Below are 18,621 nucleotides of genomic sequence, written 5' to 3' on the forward strand. Positions count from 1 at the left end.
CTCGATAAACCCTCGATAATTTACAGGAGCGTGATAATTCGAAAAAAACGCAGTGAACTGCAGTTCTCTAACAAAAACGAGTATTCTTTCTCTTTAAGCTTGAAACTTCACTTTTCTGTCAGTCCAATTCAAATACAATGTTGAGCGCTTTGATGCTCAATTTCTTTTTCAAAACATCTGAAATATTAATATATTTCTTGCTGCCCTTGAAGTAAAGTGTGCATGATAGTTGCATTCCCTCGCCATCCATTTGCTTATCAGTTCCTTATTCCCTGTTATTTGCTTTGAACTCCTGATATCTCGAACTGTTTTCGATTTCCCTTGAAGTTTCGAGTTATCGGGAGTCGACTGTACCTGTGTGATATACTAATGAGTCCTCCTAATACATATGGAACAGCTGTGCATGCTGTGGCTTTTATTGCCCCATTAACATGAATATAAAAAAGGGGTATGAGTGAAAGAAAAATGATGATGTTTGTTTTTGCCGCGCAGGTGGCCTGGATGCAAAATAAATTGCAAATAACACTCTTCCGGTAATGATTCTGCTATTAAGAAACTCAACAACCTGTTATCGGTCAATGAAAGGGCTTAAACGTAATCTAAGACAGCCAAATCTCCTAAAAATGTTTCCTCTTTTATTGTTTTGCATCTAATATACAGAATATATTCTCGTGATTAACCTTAAAATGGAAAGAGATAGAGCCGTGGAAGGAGGGTATATTAGGAGATGCACGAGGGCCAGGCAGAGACTTGTGTCACTCAACAGACACTTCATTATAGTTTCAAATAAAGTGAGAAAAAGTGAACATTTTTACTTTTTATTAAGAGGAACCAAGTAAAAAGGTTGACCTTTCTTTTTTCACTTCAGCAACGCGCACTTCAATTCACCAAGACAATATTTTGGACTGGTTTTGCAAAAACCTTATTTATTGCACGTCCGTGACTTCTATTTTTAGTTATCTCGGTGCTAGAACTGCTGTCTCGTCACGCCCGGATCGAGATAAATAACACCTCGCTTTCTTCATTTCTGATCCAATTCTTATTTCTGTTTTCTATTTTTTTTTCCATTTGTTGGTCAAACGTTTGTGCAGTTTTCCAACCGTAACCTTCAAAAGAAGCCGAAACCGATAAACATGCTGTCGATCTATGCCTGGAAGTAGATATGCATAGTTGGTTTTTACTGACTGAAAAGGTGCTCTGATCTAACTCGTTGCCATAAGATTCTAAAAGCTCTTATTGTAAAAACGAAAGTGCAAAGGACATGTAGTCTTCTGTAAACATTTTGCAAATGAATTTTGGCCGGTGGACAGAAAGACAAAACCCCCCGATTTACTCTTCGAACATGATTGGTCAAAGGATTCGGAGGACTTTGTTATTCAAATTTGGGTGCTAAACTCAGTGTCGTTTTCTCGGCTAAGTAATGAATTAATAACGCGCAAAACGAACTCAACGCACGTTCGAGATTGCCCCGTATTGCTCAATTTTCACGAAGGGTTTTCCGGTTTTTTTCCCCGAGGCAATTTATGGCACCGTTGTGGGTAATTTTATGTCCTTATTGGCAAGTATAGTTGTTTATATTCTTAGTAGCCGTGTAACTATCAAGTCTGTCTGCCTGATCAGTTGGACCGCTTGTTCGGACAAAGCCTTGTGACAGGTAATGTTGAAAGTGTGAAATCGCTTCCCTATTGTAAACATGGCCGAAGAACAACTCCAGAGGGCTGACTCGAACCTCAAGCCGAGCGAGCTGAAGGCTGCATTCAAGCGAAGCAGGGATATCGACGCACTGTTGGACGAGGAAAGAGAATTAAAAGAAAAAGAAGTTCAGATACTTATTTTAGGTAAGCATAGCATTAGGATCTAGTAAATTCCGCTGTTACTATAGTCGGCTCGTTAACGGGTGTATATTCGGTCATCTGTTCCTTAATATTGTTGCCCTATTACCACGGAATGTAGCCAACTTTCACAAGCTCCCAGATATAAAATTCATGGAGGGGCAAAGTGTCCTAGTTTGCCTCGTGAAGCATCTACCCTAGTCATATCATGATCGGCAAAACCTCTTTGAGAATTGTTCCATACCTACTTTTTCAAAGAAAGCCGTTCTTAAGTAAACAGCGACAAAACAATTTACAGCTATTGAAAATCAAAATTCACCTCCGATATAACGCATTAAATATATATAAGCTTAACTGATTTTAAAGGGCACGTCGGTGAATTGTTTTTTTCTTTTCTTATTTGGTGAACTACAGATATGTAGAACTTATTCTTATTAAGACTCATTCGCGAAAAACTCTAATCCCCTTAAGATAATGTGAGACAGTATGAAAGTGAAAAAATGTTTTAACTAGACAACTTGCTGACAAACACTTAACATTTGCATATTGTATACTTTCGAAAATAGTTCTAATTTTACCAGGAACATAAAATCATAGGCTTTCGCTTTTTGGCGGTACAAATTTTACAAAATACCCAAAATGGTTATTCAGCTAATATTTTTCGCATCGGTGATTATTAATAATTAATAGCGTTCAGAAACCAGAAGAAAGTTGGGAAAATGACATCCAATTATGATTTCAAATTAAAACGGAATAAATTTAAATTTATAGATTGGCAAATGATGAAATATAGTAACTCTACAAGTGCAAGCTATTAATATCTGTTGAGCATTAATATATTGATGAATCAGGTATATTGTAGTGACCCATTATTCAAAGTGTTTTTTTTTCGCTTCATTGTCAAAAATACATAGAAATCAGAATCTAATCAAAAAAACAAAAACAAAATCAATACAACAACCACAAAACTTACTTAAAAAGTCTTGGATTTTTGTTTTTTTTCATGGAAGAGTGTTGAAGTGACTTCCCAAGATGCCAAACAAATGTTCAGTTAATTTTGAAAATAAGTTCCGTTTTACAATGTTTTGTAGTTCCTTGCGTTCCTCTTACATGTAAAGTTTAGCAAGAAAACATGAGAAAAAATTGCTGCATAGGATTTCTTTGTGAATTTGTTTGTTTTGACTAAAATTGACATATTTGTGGTCGGTTTTTAATGGAAAAAATTAGCAACAACGACGGCGACCAGCTGGCGACTGCGATGGCAAAGCCGAGAACGACTAAAAAGAAATCGGACACGGCATGTACGCGACAAAGAATTAAATTTTTCACTCTTTCTAAACTTGGTCGGGGGTGGGGTCACCAAAAATTCAACACAGGAAAATTCACCTGCATTTGAGATTTAAGTGAGTGAGTATAGTTTTGATAAAGTTTTTGAAAAGAACGCGAATTGAATTGAGTTTTTAACTCTGAACTTTCAACATCAATGCGGTTGCCGTTCCCGAAGTCGTTGCTGATCCCATACAGTAAAAACCCGCGTATAAGAACCTAAGCTTTTCCAAGCTAGCCTAAGAAGGTTCTTATAAAAATGGTGCTAACTGGAAAATTAGGCTACTCAGGTTCTAAAACAGTTTTTTTATTTCTAAAAATAAATAAGGGGTTTGTCATTGGTGGGTGTGGCCTATTTTGGGCCTATTTTTGTTATTGCATGCATAAAATGTTACAAAAATCCCTTTAATCCAAGCCTGTTAAGGACATTTAGGAAGTTTATTCAAAGTTATTTAAGTTAAACAGAACAAAAACAACATTAAAGCATGGTACTGTGTTGCCGCTGGGCCAAACATGGTACTGTCATAGAGTCAGGTCCCTCACTTACTTTCCACTTGTGTTCTGTTGCCACATATTGGTATTGGTATTGGTATTGTAATTAAAAGAGACAATTATTACGCGGGTGGTTCTATCTTCATTTACTCGACTATTAAATTTTTGTTTTCAGTGTTTGACTGAATTTCTCAAAATAAGAACCTGTTTCAAAATTGTAGGCTAAAACTGGTTCTTATGTAAAAGGGTTCTAAATGGACAATCTTAGCCTAACAGTAGATGATAGAGTAAGGTTTTTAACCTCTGGGGCCGCACCTGAATCTTAGCTTACACGTACCACTTCTAGACTTCCCTATAAATCATAGTAATTCCAGTAGGTCTCAAAGAGTAACATGCACTTCACTTGGAATTAGCACAAGTTCCTCAGCTTCTAGAAAGGAAACTACAGCTCTGAGCTACCATTGTAGTACTTTTAGCATTCATCGCGGCCGATCGAGATCACATATTAGGCTGTTAAAAAAGACGCTAAAATAATCTCAGAGGATCTTTATAAGTAGATCTTGCCAGTATCGCTCCACGAGGGTTGCAAGCTTAGCTATAGGGCCCTCAACACTTTCCGGACCGGGCCGGTGTGATTGCCTTTTCAAGCAACATCCTTTTTTTGTCCTTTTTTGTTTGAAAACGGAGATTTTTTTCTCTGTGTTTGACCTATCGTCCACACGTATCTGGTGAAACCTTTTTTTGGCTATGAGAAGGGCGACTGTCACCAAAAACACAGCTTTTCAAATTATTAATCGTCCTCCAGAGTGGAGATTTTATTAAAACGCCGGCTTATCGTTTACGTGTGGGCTGACGGAAACAAATACCACAATATCATACATCATACAGCGCATGCTCTGTAAGGCATGCAATCGTATAACTTCGAACAGCTTAGGCGAACAGCGTTTTGTGTGGACTGGCGAAAAGGATTCGCCAAATATGCGTAGACACGTATTTTTTTTTTATTTTCAAAACGGAGAAAAAAATCTCCGTACATCTGGATGAGGCCTTAATTTCCCACTGCTAATTTTCAGGTTCGGGTTGCTCTGGAAAGACAACCTTTCTCAAACAACTGCGCATCGTCTATGACAATGGTTACACGGAAGAGGAGAGAAAAGCATTCAAGCCAATAATTTATAAGAACATCAGCTCAGCAATCGCTAACATCGTCAAAGGGATGGATGAAATCGGGTTGACTTTTGAAAACAACGATTTGAGAACCAAGGTGTGTAGTTTCTATTCATTACAATCCCTAGTCAAATCTCTGCCAACGACCCCCGGCCTCGTAGTCTAGAACGGCTACTTTTTAAACTCCCGACGGACATTTTACACATTTTCTATGTTATGACTTCAAGGGCGGAGTATCCTTCCAGCAGATGTTCACTTAGCCTAGCCTCTCGGCCCAAGACTCTCTCCAAGCGAAAATAAGAAGCGCGTGATCTGGGGATGAGGGCCTCGGCCTCCGAACGTTTTGTGAATCATGCGTTCAGGCGCCTTGAGCGCCTGTGCCATTTTTGTGCGCCATAACTCCCCTTCCTCCTTCCTTATCATACAAATGAGCAGGCTAAGAATTGTGCGGTACTAGTTTATCGAAGTCAATATATATGCGTTATTGACCAAGCGTGAGGCCAAGATGCCTGGATATTGTCCAAGTTCCTTTTTGCGTTTTCATGGACCGAGGCAAAGTCACAAAAACGAACGAGGCCAATACCCAGCTATCTTGACCTAACATGCTTGGTCAATAAAGAATTTATTATATGATTGGCCAAAGAGAGAACTTTTTCTTGCGGGACCAAGCCGACCAACGTGGGAAATCCCGAGCGGATCCGCTCGGGTAACCAATCAGAACACAGGATTCGCTTTATCTTGCCCGCTCTTGGAATCAGCCGCACAATGGATTAAGAATAACTTCCATTTTTTTTAACATTCATGTAGAATTTTACGGAGGAATCATTAGAAAACTCCAGCTCAGAGGATAATGAGAACAACAACTTTTCGCTTCAAGACAGAGTTCCACTGTTGACAGAATTCTGGAATGATCCCTCTGTGCAAACCTGCTATGATCAGAGAAATCTATTTTACATCGAAGATTCCGCTAAATAGTAAGTGAATTCATCAGTGACGGAAATACTTCATATGTAGCTTTATTGTAGTCTATCTGACTTCAATCTGAACTTTTATGACTTCAAAGTTAAGCTTTCTCCTCTAACGGTTTGTTCTAAAACACATGCATGAAATGGCTGCTACTCCCTCTCCCGTCAAATCATTTGCTAAAATAAACTTACCCTGTCTTCCTCGCTGTGATTTTGTATGGCCCTGGTCCGAGTCTCGACCTGGCTTGGTAACATATTACACCCAACTCATCAGCTTTTTCCTTTTACATTACGTCAAAAATGAGCCCCCGATGTTTTCTGTTTGTTTGTTTGTTTGTTTGTATTTTCGAGCAAGGTTCTGTAGTATTTAGGCTGTGTTTCTCTAAAAATAAAAACCCAAATAGAGATTCAAGCTAGGGTAACGATAAAAACTGGTTAAGAATATCTTTACTCCTAAGTTACGAAGCATCCGAATTCACTGAAATTTTTTATAGCAGCCGTATCATGGAGACAAAAGGCTTTTTGCGCTCCCGCCGAAAGTTGTTGTGCTTTTGCTTGGAAGAATGTTTTATGACGAATCTGTCCCAAAGAACTGCTAATGAACGCGACTCCAGAGTAACTGGATTCAGATTGAACCCGCTGAATTTTAATCGAAAGAATTCCGAAACTATTTCTGGATTCATACGAAGTAACACAGAATCAGTTTTAGGTTCATGTACATGTATGCAGATCCGGATTTTTTCCAGTGAAACACAACCTTGTTGCCAAACTGTAGGTCGCACGCGCAAGTTTTCGGAGCTTAATGCTGCCTCATGTTTTATTTGTTGTCAGCTTTTTTGAAAATCTTGAGCGGTTGTCTCAACCGGACTACATCCCAACACACGAAGATATTCTTCATGCCAGACAGTCAACACAAGGAGTAGAGGAAAAAAAAATATCAGTAAACAACTTCCAATACAGGTATCTATACAGTACCTATACATATTTTACAAGAGATTACGAGCGTGATAAGTTTAAATGCTGGATAGAAAGTTATTGGTTGTTGAATTTTCTGATAAAGGCTCATTAATTCATCCTAGTTATACTGGTATTAATTCATTCAAAGCGTAAATTTAAACTTCGATTCGTATCTCGTACAAACCCTGCAGTCTCAACGCAAATTGTGGAAGGTACCATTTGAATAAATGAACTTGCTGAAAACTCGAATCCCGATCGAGGATGGGAAAGGTCAATCATTCGTTTTGGGAAAAACAAAGTGAACTAGTCAACAGACGCGGAAAGCTTTTTTGATAAGTTAAAAAACCGTAAATATATCAGCGTTATAGATTCACTGAAGACATTCCTCAAGTGATCTGAGGTGCAGTCGTTGCGACTTTGTTCCTGAATTGGGCTTCTTTTCCGTTTACAGAGTAATAGACGTCGGAGGACAAAAAAGTCAACGCAAAAAGTGGATTCATTTTTTTGAAGGTGTTACAGCAGTTGTGTTTTTTGCGTCGTTAAGCAGCTACGATGAGTTCGTGGAAGAAGACGAAAACACAGTAAGTCAGTGTTAGAAGAGCCGGTGGAGCTAACTGTTTAAGCTTTCTGAGTGAGGAAACTTGGCTAGAAAAAAGTTTCACATCCCTAGACTCGTTTCAGTTCCTAAGTATTTGTTATTGTTAAATCGATAAAAGCTTACAGAAAAGAACAAGGTCGCGGGGGCAGAATAGAATTTTGAATAGAATAGAATAAATGGGACTTAGTTCGAGTCAGCGGGTGGTTCGAGTCACATGAACTCGAGTTATCGGGGTTCTACTGTATAAAGGTACTGACAGCAGCCCAGCTGGAACCGGCCTCATTGACAAGCTAATCTCAATCTGGGGGTTTGTGCCGCGGTGATGACGAAAGAAAGACCCTTGGGAACGAGGCTGCCAAGGTCGTTGGGTGCTTACTATTAACTAAAAATATTACGCCTCTAGAGGGCTAACGGTAAGGTCATTTCTTGGAAATTCCAACCGAAAATTTAGAACTGCGCATGCGTTTTGAGGTAATCCTTTTATTCCGGTTGGTATGAATCAAACGGAACGTCAGTTACCATTCACTTTTTCCTTTGTTCCATTCCCGCGCGATACTTAGTTGCGTCTTTTTAGATCCACAAGCGTAACAGAAAAGGTAAATCGGTGATGAGCTAATAAATCGTTTTCTATCAAGCAACAAGGTAACCCAACTAATTTTTTTCGGTCAAATAGTATTAACTTCTACTACGTCATCATGACGCGTTAAATAGAGAACCCTGGGAACGAATTGCGGCACTTCGTCAACCAAGCTCCCGGTGTTTCGACTCCTACCTCACGACCTATCACGACTAAACTGGTAGCCTGTTCCAGGCTCTGAGATCGTCGGGTCCGCTGAATCGAGAAAGCGCAAACACGAAACTAAAACGGGAGGAAACCCCGCCAACTTTACGCCTGCCTTTTTCTTTCGCGTCTTCCCCACTATCTGAGAGCCTGGAACAGAGGCTACTAAACTGGTGACGAAAAAGCCGGGAGCCTGGGGGGCACTTCAGGTCCTTGCTTTTTTCGAAATACCACAATCGTAACATCTTTTCACTGAGCTCATTCCGTTTATTTCTATCATGTTTCTCTACTAAACACCATTTTCTGTATTTTTCAGAACGCCATGCTGGATAGCTTAGAATTATTCGAAGAAATCAGCCAAAATGAGTTCCTTGAAAACACAGAGTTCATTCTTTTTCTCAATAAGCACGATCTATTTGTGGAAAAATTGAAAACATCGAAGCTTTCCTCGTGTTTTCCTGATTACGAAGGTAAGCGAAAATCCGGGGTTTTTTTGTTCTTAAAGTGGTTAAATCATGTTTTTGGTCAAACATTTTGTATCAACTCTGCATTTGTTTTCTGCGCGTTTAAACGTGCGCAGACACCAAACATCGCCGATACTCATGCAGAGGATCGATACCAATACGGATGTAATCGATACCACAGTATTTGAACTTGAATAAGCCTGGTTTTTACCAGCGGCGCAGGCACAAAGCAAACAGACGCGTAAGCACAACGGTGTCTTAAGACGAGTGAAAACGAACGCTAAAACATATGCAAGAAAAAGAGGTAGAAATGCAAATTTAAAATCACCAATTTCCTTTTTTATTAGCCTACAGAACAGGTGTTATTTTTGCGCGTTTTTCAGACAAGCGAAGACAGCAATGGCAAGTTGGCGGCAGTCTTAGAACTCCATTGCCAACTGGGGAAAAGGTCCTGGCGACGAGGCTGGATTGACTGGATCGCAAGACCATAGTTATTAGAGGAGACAGGTTATGAAAAGCGGCAAACATCAATGATAAAAACAACAGTGCTGCAGTTTATGTTGGAAGCACCCTGAAAGAGCACAATCCTTTGTTTTCTGTTGGCAAATTGTTACGGAATAAATTAATGCAACGTTTTTATTGGTCAATACAATCAAAATGATAGGAATTCTTTTGAACGTTGTGCACTTTCAGGTCCACAAAAACATATAACAAAGGAGTCTGACGGGTTTCATAACCATTCCACTCAATTAACTATGGCAAGACAGACAAAAGATAAAAGATTTTCTCCTGCGTCTTTCCACGTAGCCCGCACGCCGTGCGCCTGTCTCTCGCTTGCCTTCTCTCGCCTGAATAACGCGAAAAAAGGCCTGTTTCTACAGGCTCTATTTTTTATGGACAACACTGACGCTATCTTAATTCAAGTAAAAGTCCTAAGGGGGTGGTTCCTTTTAAGGTTGACGGTTAAAATTTAGGCCGTTTGACGGCTGACGATTAACTCCATAGAGACCCTCAATTAACGGTACATTCTTCGTTTCAGGTGGTCCTGACCCGGAGATAGCTCTCGCCTACGTTCAGGATTTATTCATGAAAAGGAAACCCGAAAACAAAAAAGTTTATTTACATGTGACTTGCGCAACAGACACTGACCTCATGAGAACAGTACTTAAGGATGTGTTCGAGATTCTGGTTGATATAAATCTCAAGAAACTTGCCACTCTCTAGTTAATGTTGCAAGTAGCTTGAAAATCATTTTTTAATTTCAACTGAGCTAATTTTTGCGTTTTTTCGGTAACAGTATCGCGCAGTTTTTGCAGATACTCTTGCAAACAAAATGGACAAAATGCATTCTTTCGTCTAAATGCTTGAGAAAATCTTTCTGTTTTCTTTTATCCGAGATGTTTTCCAGTGCGCATTCATAACAATTGAGGAATTTGACGCGTTTGGGTATGTTATTTCTTAATATTGGGTCTAAAATGCACTTTATAAACGCGATTGATCATGATGTGGTAAATTTCACCGGCTGAACTACGATTTTCGTGTTTTATCAGATTCGCTGAGGCTATAAAACGTGATAAAGATACTTAATTTAATCGTTAATTGCACTAAGATAAAAAATAAAACTTGTTTTCCAGAAAGTTTTATGCATTTGTCAGGTTACACCTTATCACCAGCCTCCTGATCGGGCGCTTCCTTTTCTGCACAGAAGCGAGCGCGAAACGCGAGTGACTGGTAACGAAGAGCAAGGGACCATGGGAAGGAGAAAGATGCGAGGCGAAGCGACGCCTCGCCCGTTTTCTCCTTCCCGCCTTCCTTTGCGCGCAAATTTTCAGCGAGAGAGACATCACAGAGAGACTTCTGGGTACGAGGGAGCATTATCACCATTCCGCCTGAAAGCACGAGATATATAATCATTCCCCCTCTCATTAGTTTAAAGAACACACGAAAGTATTCAACATCAACTTCATCTTCAATTTAACAAACCTCTTTTACGATGATTTTGGTTATCAATGCGGCTGTGACCAGAACACTCGACCAAACGGGTGATCACACAAGACCATAATCTAAGGCCCTGAAATACAACGTACATTTACCATATAGAGGGAAAAAAAGCAAAGGAAAGAGTCACGCCTGTAAAATCTTTTATTATTCAGTGACGTCTCGCAACTGGGTTCTAAATAACAAATCTTCTATTATTGAGTTCTTTTATCTGTATTCCAGAGACTCAGTTCAGTTGATGGTGTGTTGTCACAACAGGGCATGTCAATGGAGATGCTTCTGAAAGTGATGCGATTTCACGTCCATAAGAGCAATATAAGTTAGAATCCTCATTATCAGTCCATGCAACACTAAGTGTTAAAATAATGCATCCTTTAACTCTCATCTTGGACGACCACGCCCTCTCCCCATTCCACCTGCAGGAGGACCATCTCCACCTGACTTGGGGTTCTTCACTGTTTCATCGACAGATAGAATCAGGCAAGCAGCTTCTGTAGCAGCCGTAATGGCATTGATTTTGACTATGGCTGGTTCCCATACACACGACTCAAAATTATCAGCAATATCTTCATTATTGATGTCAACCCCATACCACATACCCCCTGCAATGAGAGAAAATATAAGACAATTAACACTCTAGCCTAAGAAAACAACCTACTGGTTTCCCGGCGAAATGACGTCTGAGAAACGACAGCAGAAATTCCACACTGATGACGTTTCGCTACCCAGACCTGGATAGTGCTTCTAATTGGTCGCGCCGCGTGGTAAATTTATTTCGACCAGCCAGAAGCATCTACCCATCGTAGTGAACGTCATCAGTTTGGAATCTCTGCAGTATATCTTTCTTCATTTCAATCACCAGGAAAGTTTACAAGGCTTCGAATGTGCTGCGCTTTTACAAAATCAAAACCAAAACAGTTTTTTTTGCTACTGTTTTTTTTACATCTACAATTTTAAAGGTTGTCAGTGAAGAATTGTAAGTTTAACTCTGATTATGAAAAAGTTTCTATTTTTCACTTATGCAAAATGATTCCTATTTCCTTTTAATCTCCCTACCTAGGTATGAGAAATTAAGTTTATTCTAATACCTACTTTCTACTGGTTTTGATTTGCTTCAAAACCCCTCTCTCTTTCACAAGACAGTAATGTACATTAATTAACCCTTTAAGTCTCAATAGTGACCAAGATCAATTTTCTCCACACAAGATCCATACACTGTCAAGAGATAAGTTATGACAATTAATAAAATGATCACCTGAGAGAAAATGCCCTGATTTATCAACAAATTCTCTCAACTAATTCCGTAAGGAAATGTATGGAGATCAGTTTGAAGAATTTGTATGTGGATACTGGGGCTTAGAGGGTTAAGTGGAATTTTCAAGAATTATCATATTTAGGTGGATGATGCAAGATTCTTGTTTGTTGTCTGGTGCATAACAATGATAATTTCTCACCTTGGAAGTGCTTTTGCCTCAGTTTGTTTAAAATGTTAGTTGCATCAAATCCTGCATTATCACAAAGCTGCCTGGGAATAATTTCCAAAGCTCTAGCCATAGATCCAATTAGGAGCTGTTCTTTTCCAGCTATTGAGCGTGAATAATCTCGCAGGTACTTGCTAAGCTCCATTTCAATAGCTCCACCTCCTGCTACAACTGCATCATTTTTAATAGCTCGTCTCACAATCATGATTGCATCATGAAGAGATCGTTCTGTTTCTTCAATGAACTGTTCTGCTCCACCTCGCATGATAACAGTGCATGTCTTGGCCTCAGGACAGCCAGTGAAGATATTATACCTAACATGTGGCAACAAAAAATAAGTATCAATGATGTCTTTTTGAAGCTATTTCTCCCATATTGTACTCGGTCCCCTATTTTTCCGTAATATTATCTTTGGGATTGGGCGCCTACCCTTACAGTCAGCCACTTTGGTTTCAAATGTACCGGATCTAGCCTGGGGGTGAGTATCAGATCAACTTAGAAGGTGGCAAACGGTTTTGGAGGAGGCGGGATTCTCTATTTTTCTCTTTTCCATTTTTCTCTCCTCCCTCCTCCCACTGCTAAAAACCCTGGGGCCCACCCTGTCAGTACATTATGTTAAAACCAAACGTATTTTAAAGCCTAAGGTAATGCAAAACACTCGATCTCAACTATCTTACGTAAAAATATGGGACTGCAAACAGTACTAATTTCTGTTAGCTGCCAGCCTTTATTTCCAGGTCTCCTATAACTCTACCGATCCTATCATCTTGTTGTGATAGTGTGGGTTTTTTCATGACTGGCCAGGAGTTCCTCTAACAGTAAGTTTGTTTTTACTAACTTACATGTAGCAACAGAGTACTCTGCTGGCTAGCTGCTTTGTGACTACCTGGAAACCAAATGGTTAAATCACTAAACAGTAGCCTGTGAACAGGCTCTTTGTTTGGGGGAAAAAATAGCAGTTACTGGTTACCTGCAAAAAAATAGCAGTTACTGGTTACCTGCAAAAAAATAGCAGTTACTGGTTACCCGCAAAAAAATAGCAGTTACTAGTTACCCGCTCAACCAAAGGCCTGTTCACAGGCTACTAAACAGCAGACTGCCTGGCAGGCTCATCGTTTTTAACTGTTAAACCTCCGTTAAGCAAAAAATGCCCAGACAAAATGCCCAAACAACTTTTTCACATACCGCTCTCCACCAATCTGCTGCTCTTCAAACAATTCACATCTTCCTAGCACACCATCAGTCATGTTGTTAACTGACGTCTGGATGGCCCCTCCACAAGCTTTCATAGTTCTTTTTAAATCTTCTTCTACCACACGACCAGCACAGAACATGTCCCTTAAAAAAAGTAACAATCAACAATTACTCTGAAGGACCAGAAAATAATCATGCCAACATCATGGTGGCACATCTGTTTTATGAAAGTGGAAATGATGGGTCTCGTTGTGACATGATATGGGTTAAATCAACGGGAAAAGAGACAGTTTTTTTTTGTTGTTAAAATCAAGTTAGCCTGTCAAGCTGAAATTCTCCGGAAAAAATGAACTCCTTTTCATGGGACCAAGCCTAAGAAAACAGCCGACAATAGACACCATCACTGGTTTCCCTGTAAAATGACATCTGAGGAGCAAATGCAGAAATTCCATACTGATGATGTGTCACTACCCAGATCTGGGTAGTACTTCTGATTGGTCCTGCATCAAGGCAAATTTGCCTCAACCAGTCAGAAGAAGGGTAGTGACACCTCATTAGTAGGGAAATTCTGCAGTCATTCCTCAGAGGCCATTTTGCAGGGAACCACCCAAATTTTGGCTCTTTTTTCAGGCTGCTTGGGACCAAGCCATCAAGTCTAAAATGTCATTGATTTCAACAGTTCTCACCTGTCTGCAAAGTACTGTGTAGCGACATCTCCAATGGGTAACTTAGAGAGGACGACTTTAGCACCACTTTGAACAATCTTGTCCAGTTTATCATAAAGGATATCCCACTCAGCATCTACAATCTGCTGATATTCCTACAGTGTACATACAGAATGAAACAACACTTCAGGTCATTAATGAACAAGTCAACAAATACTTTCATTGCCACACTGTCTTGTCCACAACTAATAGAGTCCTATCCCACATTCTTATCAATTTTTTGACAAAAAGATCAAAATACTGAAAAATGTTTTTCTAATTTTCCACTGTTTTCGACATCTTGTATGCAACCACTTGACCACTGATTTGATCTCTATGTTTGCTTTAACATATTGTACTTCACTACTCAGAGTAGGCAAAGAGCTTTAATGACACTGAGTGTGGAACCCTACCCTTACTTAGAAAATGCATGCAATGAATTCTCCTCCAAAAAGTAGATGTGTTCAGAATTCTCCTCAGAAGAGACCCTCCACCCCCCACATGCTCTAATATTATTCTAGTACATAACCACCTCTCAGAAGTGACCAATAAATCTTATGTGAGGTTCGACTGTATTCAGTTTTAAGTTCCTGTAGTTGCCAGCTCTACAAAGCATCAAATCAATCATAGTCAAAAAATAAAAGATGGTGTATATTATAAAAGGACCCTAAAATTTGTCGCATCTCTGAAGTTTGCAACCGTCATAGGCACTCCTCTTTTCACTGAAAAAACAGTCATTATTTAGTGGTCACTGCGCATTTCACTGGTTATCCACATGCAGGGCTTCAAGAGAAACTATCAAAGTTTGGAACATACTATACACTGAGCTGTGAGTTACCTCTACTTTGTCAAGTCTAACTTCTGCATTTTCTTTTTCTGCCTTCAATTCCAGTTCCACATTCAGGAGTGCTATTTTGGGATTCTTATACTTTTTAGGCTGCATTTCAAATCCAGCATAAGAAAATGTTTTCTTGAAAGCAACACCAGCAATGAGTCGTGAATCCTCTAAAGCTCCTCCTTTCACTTTCTTCATGCCAATCATACTGAGTGGAAGCAGATCATCAAGCAACATTACAGCATCCACAACCATTTTGGAGAAGAACTCCTTGTGAGCAGCTACCAGTTTGGAGCTTAGAGCTGTAGCAGCACATCTCTCTAGTAAAATTCTCATTTCTCTGTAAAAAAAAGTAGTTGCAGAGATAGATGTACATGTAAGCACACAGGAGTCCAACATTGGCAGCATGAAGCAATCATGTCAGGGTTGTCATTTATTCTTAAGTAAAGCAGTTGAGGAAATAAAAAAGGTGACCAAGGATTTCATCTTTCCTGCCATTGTCATTGCACTTTTTCTACACCAAATTAAGTAGACAGAACCCAAACTTCTAGAAGCGTAGGCCCTGCCCCTGAGCTTGAAAAAAAGTCCTCCAAAACTTTATACATGCTGCAGCTTCCATCAATGTGCATTATGTAACATACAGTAGTTAATCAATCACAGGGCTATCCTTAGTATTAATTTTATCTGTATTATGATGCACACACAATTTTTTACAGAAGTTTGTGTCTTTAAGGAAACAACATAACCCACAATTGTAGATGTACGCTTCCATAATTTGACTGAAAAAAACAAAAAAGATGGAGGAAAAAACTGACTGAAGGATGTATCCTTCAGTTCATGCTGGTTAAGCTCCATTTGTCTCTGTCAGTGGTTTCAATAAGCACCGAGGACCGATGAAACATGTCGGCTACTTTGCTCAGAGAAGTCAGCTTGTTTTTTTCCAAAAGAAGAAGCAAATAGTTATTGTAATGTCGTAAGCAAATAATATACAGTCATAAAATGAAACATGAAACATAATTATGATGTGTTTACGTAACGGCATACTTGTTTTATATTATGCTTTAGTTATGTGAGCACTGCATATTTTCAGTCTGCAATTTTTCACACGTTTATTTATACATGTAGGTTTACACAGAATTTGTTCATGTGCAAATGTATGTAATCAAGTTATCATCATTTGATAAATGCTTGTGGGAGTTGATTGTGAGGCTGATAACACTTAAACAAAGGCAACATTTTCTTTAGTGAAAAACACACTCTTTTTGGTACTCAATGTAGTCCCAAGAATGCTGGAAATCACGCTGAAGGGCTTTAAAATTTCAAAATTTTCTGGAGGAGCACGCCCTGAGAACCCCCTAGAAAAAGAGGACTAATGTTCCCTTGTTCATACAACCAGTTACTCTTTTTAAACCTGCTGGCTACTTCAATTTTTATTGAAACCCCTACTCTGTAATACAATATCATAAGGCAAACAAGCTGTATGATTCACATCAGTTGCTGAAGAAGGTTCACCACACAAGAATTAGCCTTACTGTTAATGAACATCGAAAACTATCACATGGGCATACCAATAAGAACAATAAAAGGTGATGAATATTGTACATCATTGACGGTGAAAACATGACTTACTTTGGATCATCTTTCTTGATATGTACAGCAATTTCTTTAATCCTCTTTATTGCCTAAAACAAATTGCCAAGTTAATATATCACCACAAAATAGATTATTAAAATCATCTTAATGAAATAGGAAGGTCACGATCTTGTTCTAAACTTGGTCAATAACCTTAAATAGGTATGAAAAGCAAAGAAATGGTTCAGTCTCTTCCAAAAGTAATTGGGGCCCCCACTGCAACATTTTATATCTGCTATAGAGTGGAGAAAGAGATAAGAGGTGGGGGAGTATGGGCGAGCTTGGAATTGATTGAGCTGGAACACTTTTGCCAGAAATTAGGTCCTGGTCATAAAAATGCAATCAGATTTGACCAACTTTGATGTTGTGATAGTTTACTAGTCCAAAGCACTGAAAGGAGCAAACCCAATATTTTGTCATAAATGAAAGCAATTTACAAACTTGGCTTGCCCATCACATAACTTACAATACAAAAACACAAGCCCAACAGCTGGAATACTGAATAGCACTCTTGTTGTAAGTACAGGTGTGCATTGAATTGAAACTCACTAAATTTGCTGCCTTCCTAAAACTTTTCACTGCCACTTGTGCATGAACACCTTCTTCAATAAAAGGCTTCACTTGCTTGAGAAACTCACTGGCAAGAAGAGTGACTGTTGTTGTTCCATCTCCAACCTAGAGGAGATAACAATAACATCACACTTCATCATTCAAAAACTTCAAAGCCATCCCCTCCCTGCCCACACCCACCCTTGACAAAAAGAGGCTTTTCACTTGCTACTTACCACTACAGTCAAACCTCCCCTAAGCAACCATCCACAATGAAAAAATAAGTGGTTGCTTAGGAGAATCAGACCCCAGTAGTGTTACTCGAGGTGTCCCGAAACATCTACTTTTTGGTAAAGAATTACTACATGCAATTTCTAAGTAACAACATGTGTAGTTCCATAGTGTCACTAAAAGTTCTGAGGATGAGTAGCCTAGTACAGACTGAAAACATAGAGGCAAGACTGTGTGTCAAGTGGTTGCCTACAAGAGGTTTAAAACAAAGGAAAATTATAAACCCTCACCAAGGGCAGATTTAGGGGTGGGTCCAGGGGGCCCTGCCCCGCCCCCCTCTCCTTTTTGTGGTTTATTAAATATTTCACCTTTACATGTTCAATATGGAATATATAGCTTTTGCCTGATCAGAAAAGAACAAGGTATATACAAGTGTATGCCACTTTTTTGTATCACGGCTGACAGAACAAGGTAAACACACGCTCAACTTAAGACATTAGCAAACAGCGCATAAGCAAAATGACTTGAAGGCGAAATGACTGGTCACCCATGGATCAACCTTCATGCTTAAAGGTTGTGTGCTCTTTCGGAGGTCACCACTTGTTTCCCAAAAGGGATGGAGTGCTAGGCAGGGCCACACGTGCGTGACCTCGTTCACTTACAATCGATCGGCAAATTTGCAAAACAGTTTTCTAATTTTATTGCAGCATTATCATAATACCGGAGGAAAGAAGAGATGCAAATCGTGCTGCACAGCTAAGTACATGACACACCTTGCCAAATCTAACTACAAAAGGCAAAAAGATACAAACCTCGGCGTCTTGTGACTTAGAAATATCTACAAGAGTTTTTGCAGCAGGGTGAACAACATCTAAAAGGCTGATAATAGTCGCTCCATCATTGGATATTGTAGCTTTCCCTGGAACGACCAACAAATGGAAATATATAAGATTATAAGCTTAAAAGATCGGAAGATCGAATAATAATAATGTGACCAAACTGAAACCCACCTGAACTGTTTACAATCAATTTATCCATTCCTCTGGGTCCCAAAGTTGTCCGCACTGCATCAGCAATAAACTGGCAAGCATTTATATTGCTGATGAGTTGTGGGACGCCTTGGGAGGAATCTGTGCCCTCCTTTAACAAAATTATACCCGGTTGCTGTCAAAAAATACAACACCAAACATGTGAGTGAAACAGCTTCGGATTACAAAGAGAGAATTTACACAAACTGCTTATAACTAGAAAGGGAAATCTTTGCATTGTGGAAATTTTCAACCAAACTTAATTTTTGGCGTCAAGCATCAACGATGGAAAAGGATTTTTCATCCCTCTCTTACCATCATGTTTTTGCTGTCAGGCGGCGGATCTGCTATGTCCCTGCGCAATCACTGATTTTCTTGTTAGTTTTC

At 39.3% G+C, this 18,621-nt stretch overlaps 3 protein-coding genes across 3 annotated transcripts in view; 1 reads left to right on the top strand and 2 right to left on the bottom strand.

The window, feature by feature from the left end:
* Nucleotides 1-18,621, bottom strand: part of LOC140933757 (glycerol-3-phosphate acyltransferase 3-like) — a 157,208-nt gene that overhangs the window by 38,830 nt on the left and 99,757 nt on the right. The window lies entirely within an intron of this gene.
* On the top strand, nt 1,361-10,211 carry LOC140933750 (guanine nucleotide-binding protein G(o) subunit alpha-like). Its single transcript, XM_073383378.1, has 7 exons — nt 1,361-1,838; nt 4,724-4,914; nt 5,625-5,791; nt 6,614-6,742; nt 7,191-7,320; nt 8,435-8,588; nt 9,622-10,211. Exons 1-7 carry the CDS (start codon nt 1,694-1,696, stop codon nt 9,804-9,806), a joined length of 1,101 nt encoding a protein of 366 aa, XP_073239479.1. The 5' UTR covers nt 1,361-1,693; the 3' UTR covers nt 9,807-10,211.
* LOC140933749 (T-complex protein 1 subunit eta-like) lies at nt 10,707-18,617 on the bottom strand. The gene is made up of 10 exons (XM_073383377.1): nt 18,550-18,617; nt 18,217-18,370; nt 18,019-18,125; nt 16,976-17,101; nt 16,424-16,476; nt 14,798-15,134; nt 13,942-14,075; nt 13,247-13,399; nt 12,035-12,375; nt 10,707-11,182 (listed from the first exon to the last, which is right to left on the bottom strand). The coding sequence occupies exons 1-10, from the start codon at nt 18,553-18,555 to the stop codon at nt 10,962-10,964; spliced, it is 1,632 nt and encodes a 543-aa protein (XP_073239478.1). The 5' UTR covers nt 18,556-18,617; the 3' UTR covers nt 10,707-10,961.

Source organism: Porites lutea, chromosome 4 (assembly GCF_958299795.1).
Source record: "Porites lutea chromosome 4, jaPorLute2.1, whole genome shotgun sequence".
NCBI classification, from domain to species: Eukaryota; Metazoa; Cnidaria; class Anthozoa; order Scleractinia; family Poritidae; genus Porites; species Porites lutea.

Coding starts and splice junctions, on each gene's coding strand:
- LOC140933750 (XM_073383378.1), top strand. CDS start 1,694: ATGGCCGAAGAACAACTCCAGAGGGCTGACTCGAACCTCAAGCCGAGC. Junction 4,915..5,624: donor ACAACGATTTGAGAACCAAG/GTGTGTAGTTTC, acceptor ACATTCATGTAG/AATTTTACGGAGGAATCATT. Junction 7,321..8,434: donor TGGAAGAAGACGAAAACACA/GTAAGTCAGTGT, acceptor TGTATTTTTCAG/AACGCCATGCTGGATAGCTT.
- LOC140933749 (XM_073383377.1), bottom strand. Junction 16,477..16,975: donor TTAGGAAGGCAGCAAATTTA/GTGAGTTTCAAT, acceptor AATTTGTTTTAG/GCAATAAAGAGGATTAAAGA. Junction 14,076..14,797: donor TTAGACTTGACAAAGTAGAG/GTAACTCACAGC, acceptor TGTACACTGTAG/GAATATCAGCAGATTGTAGA.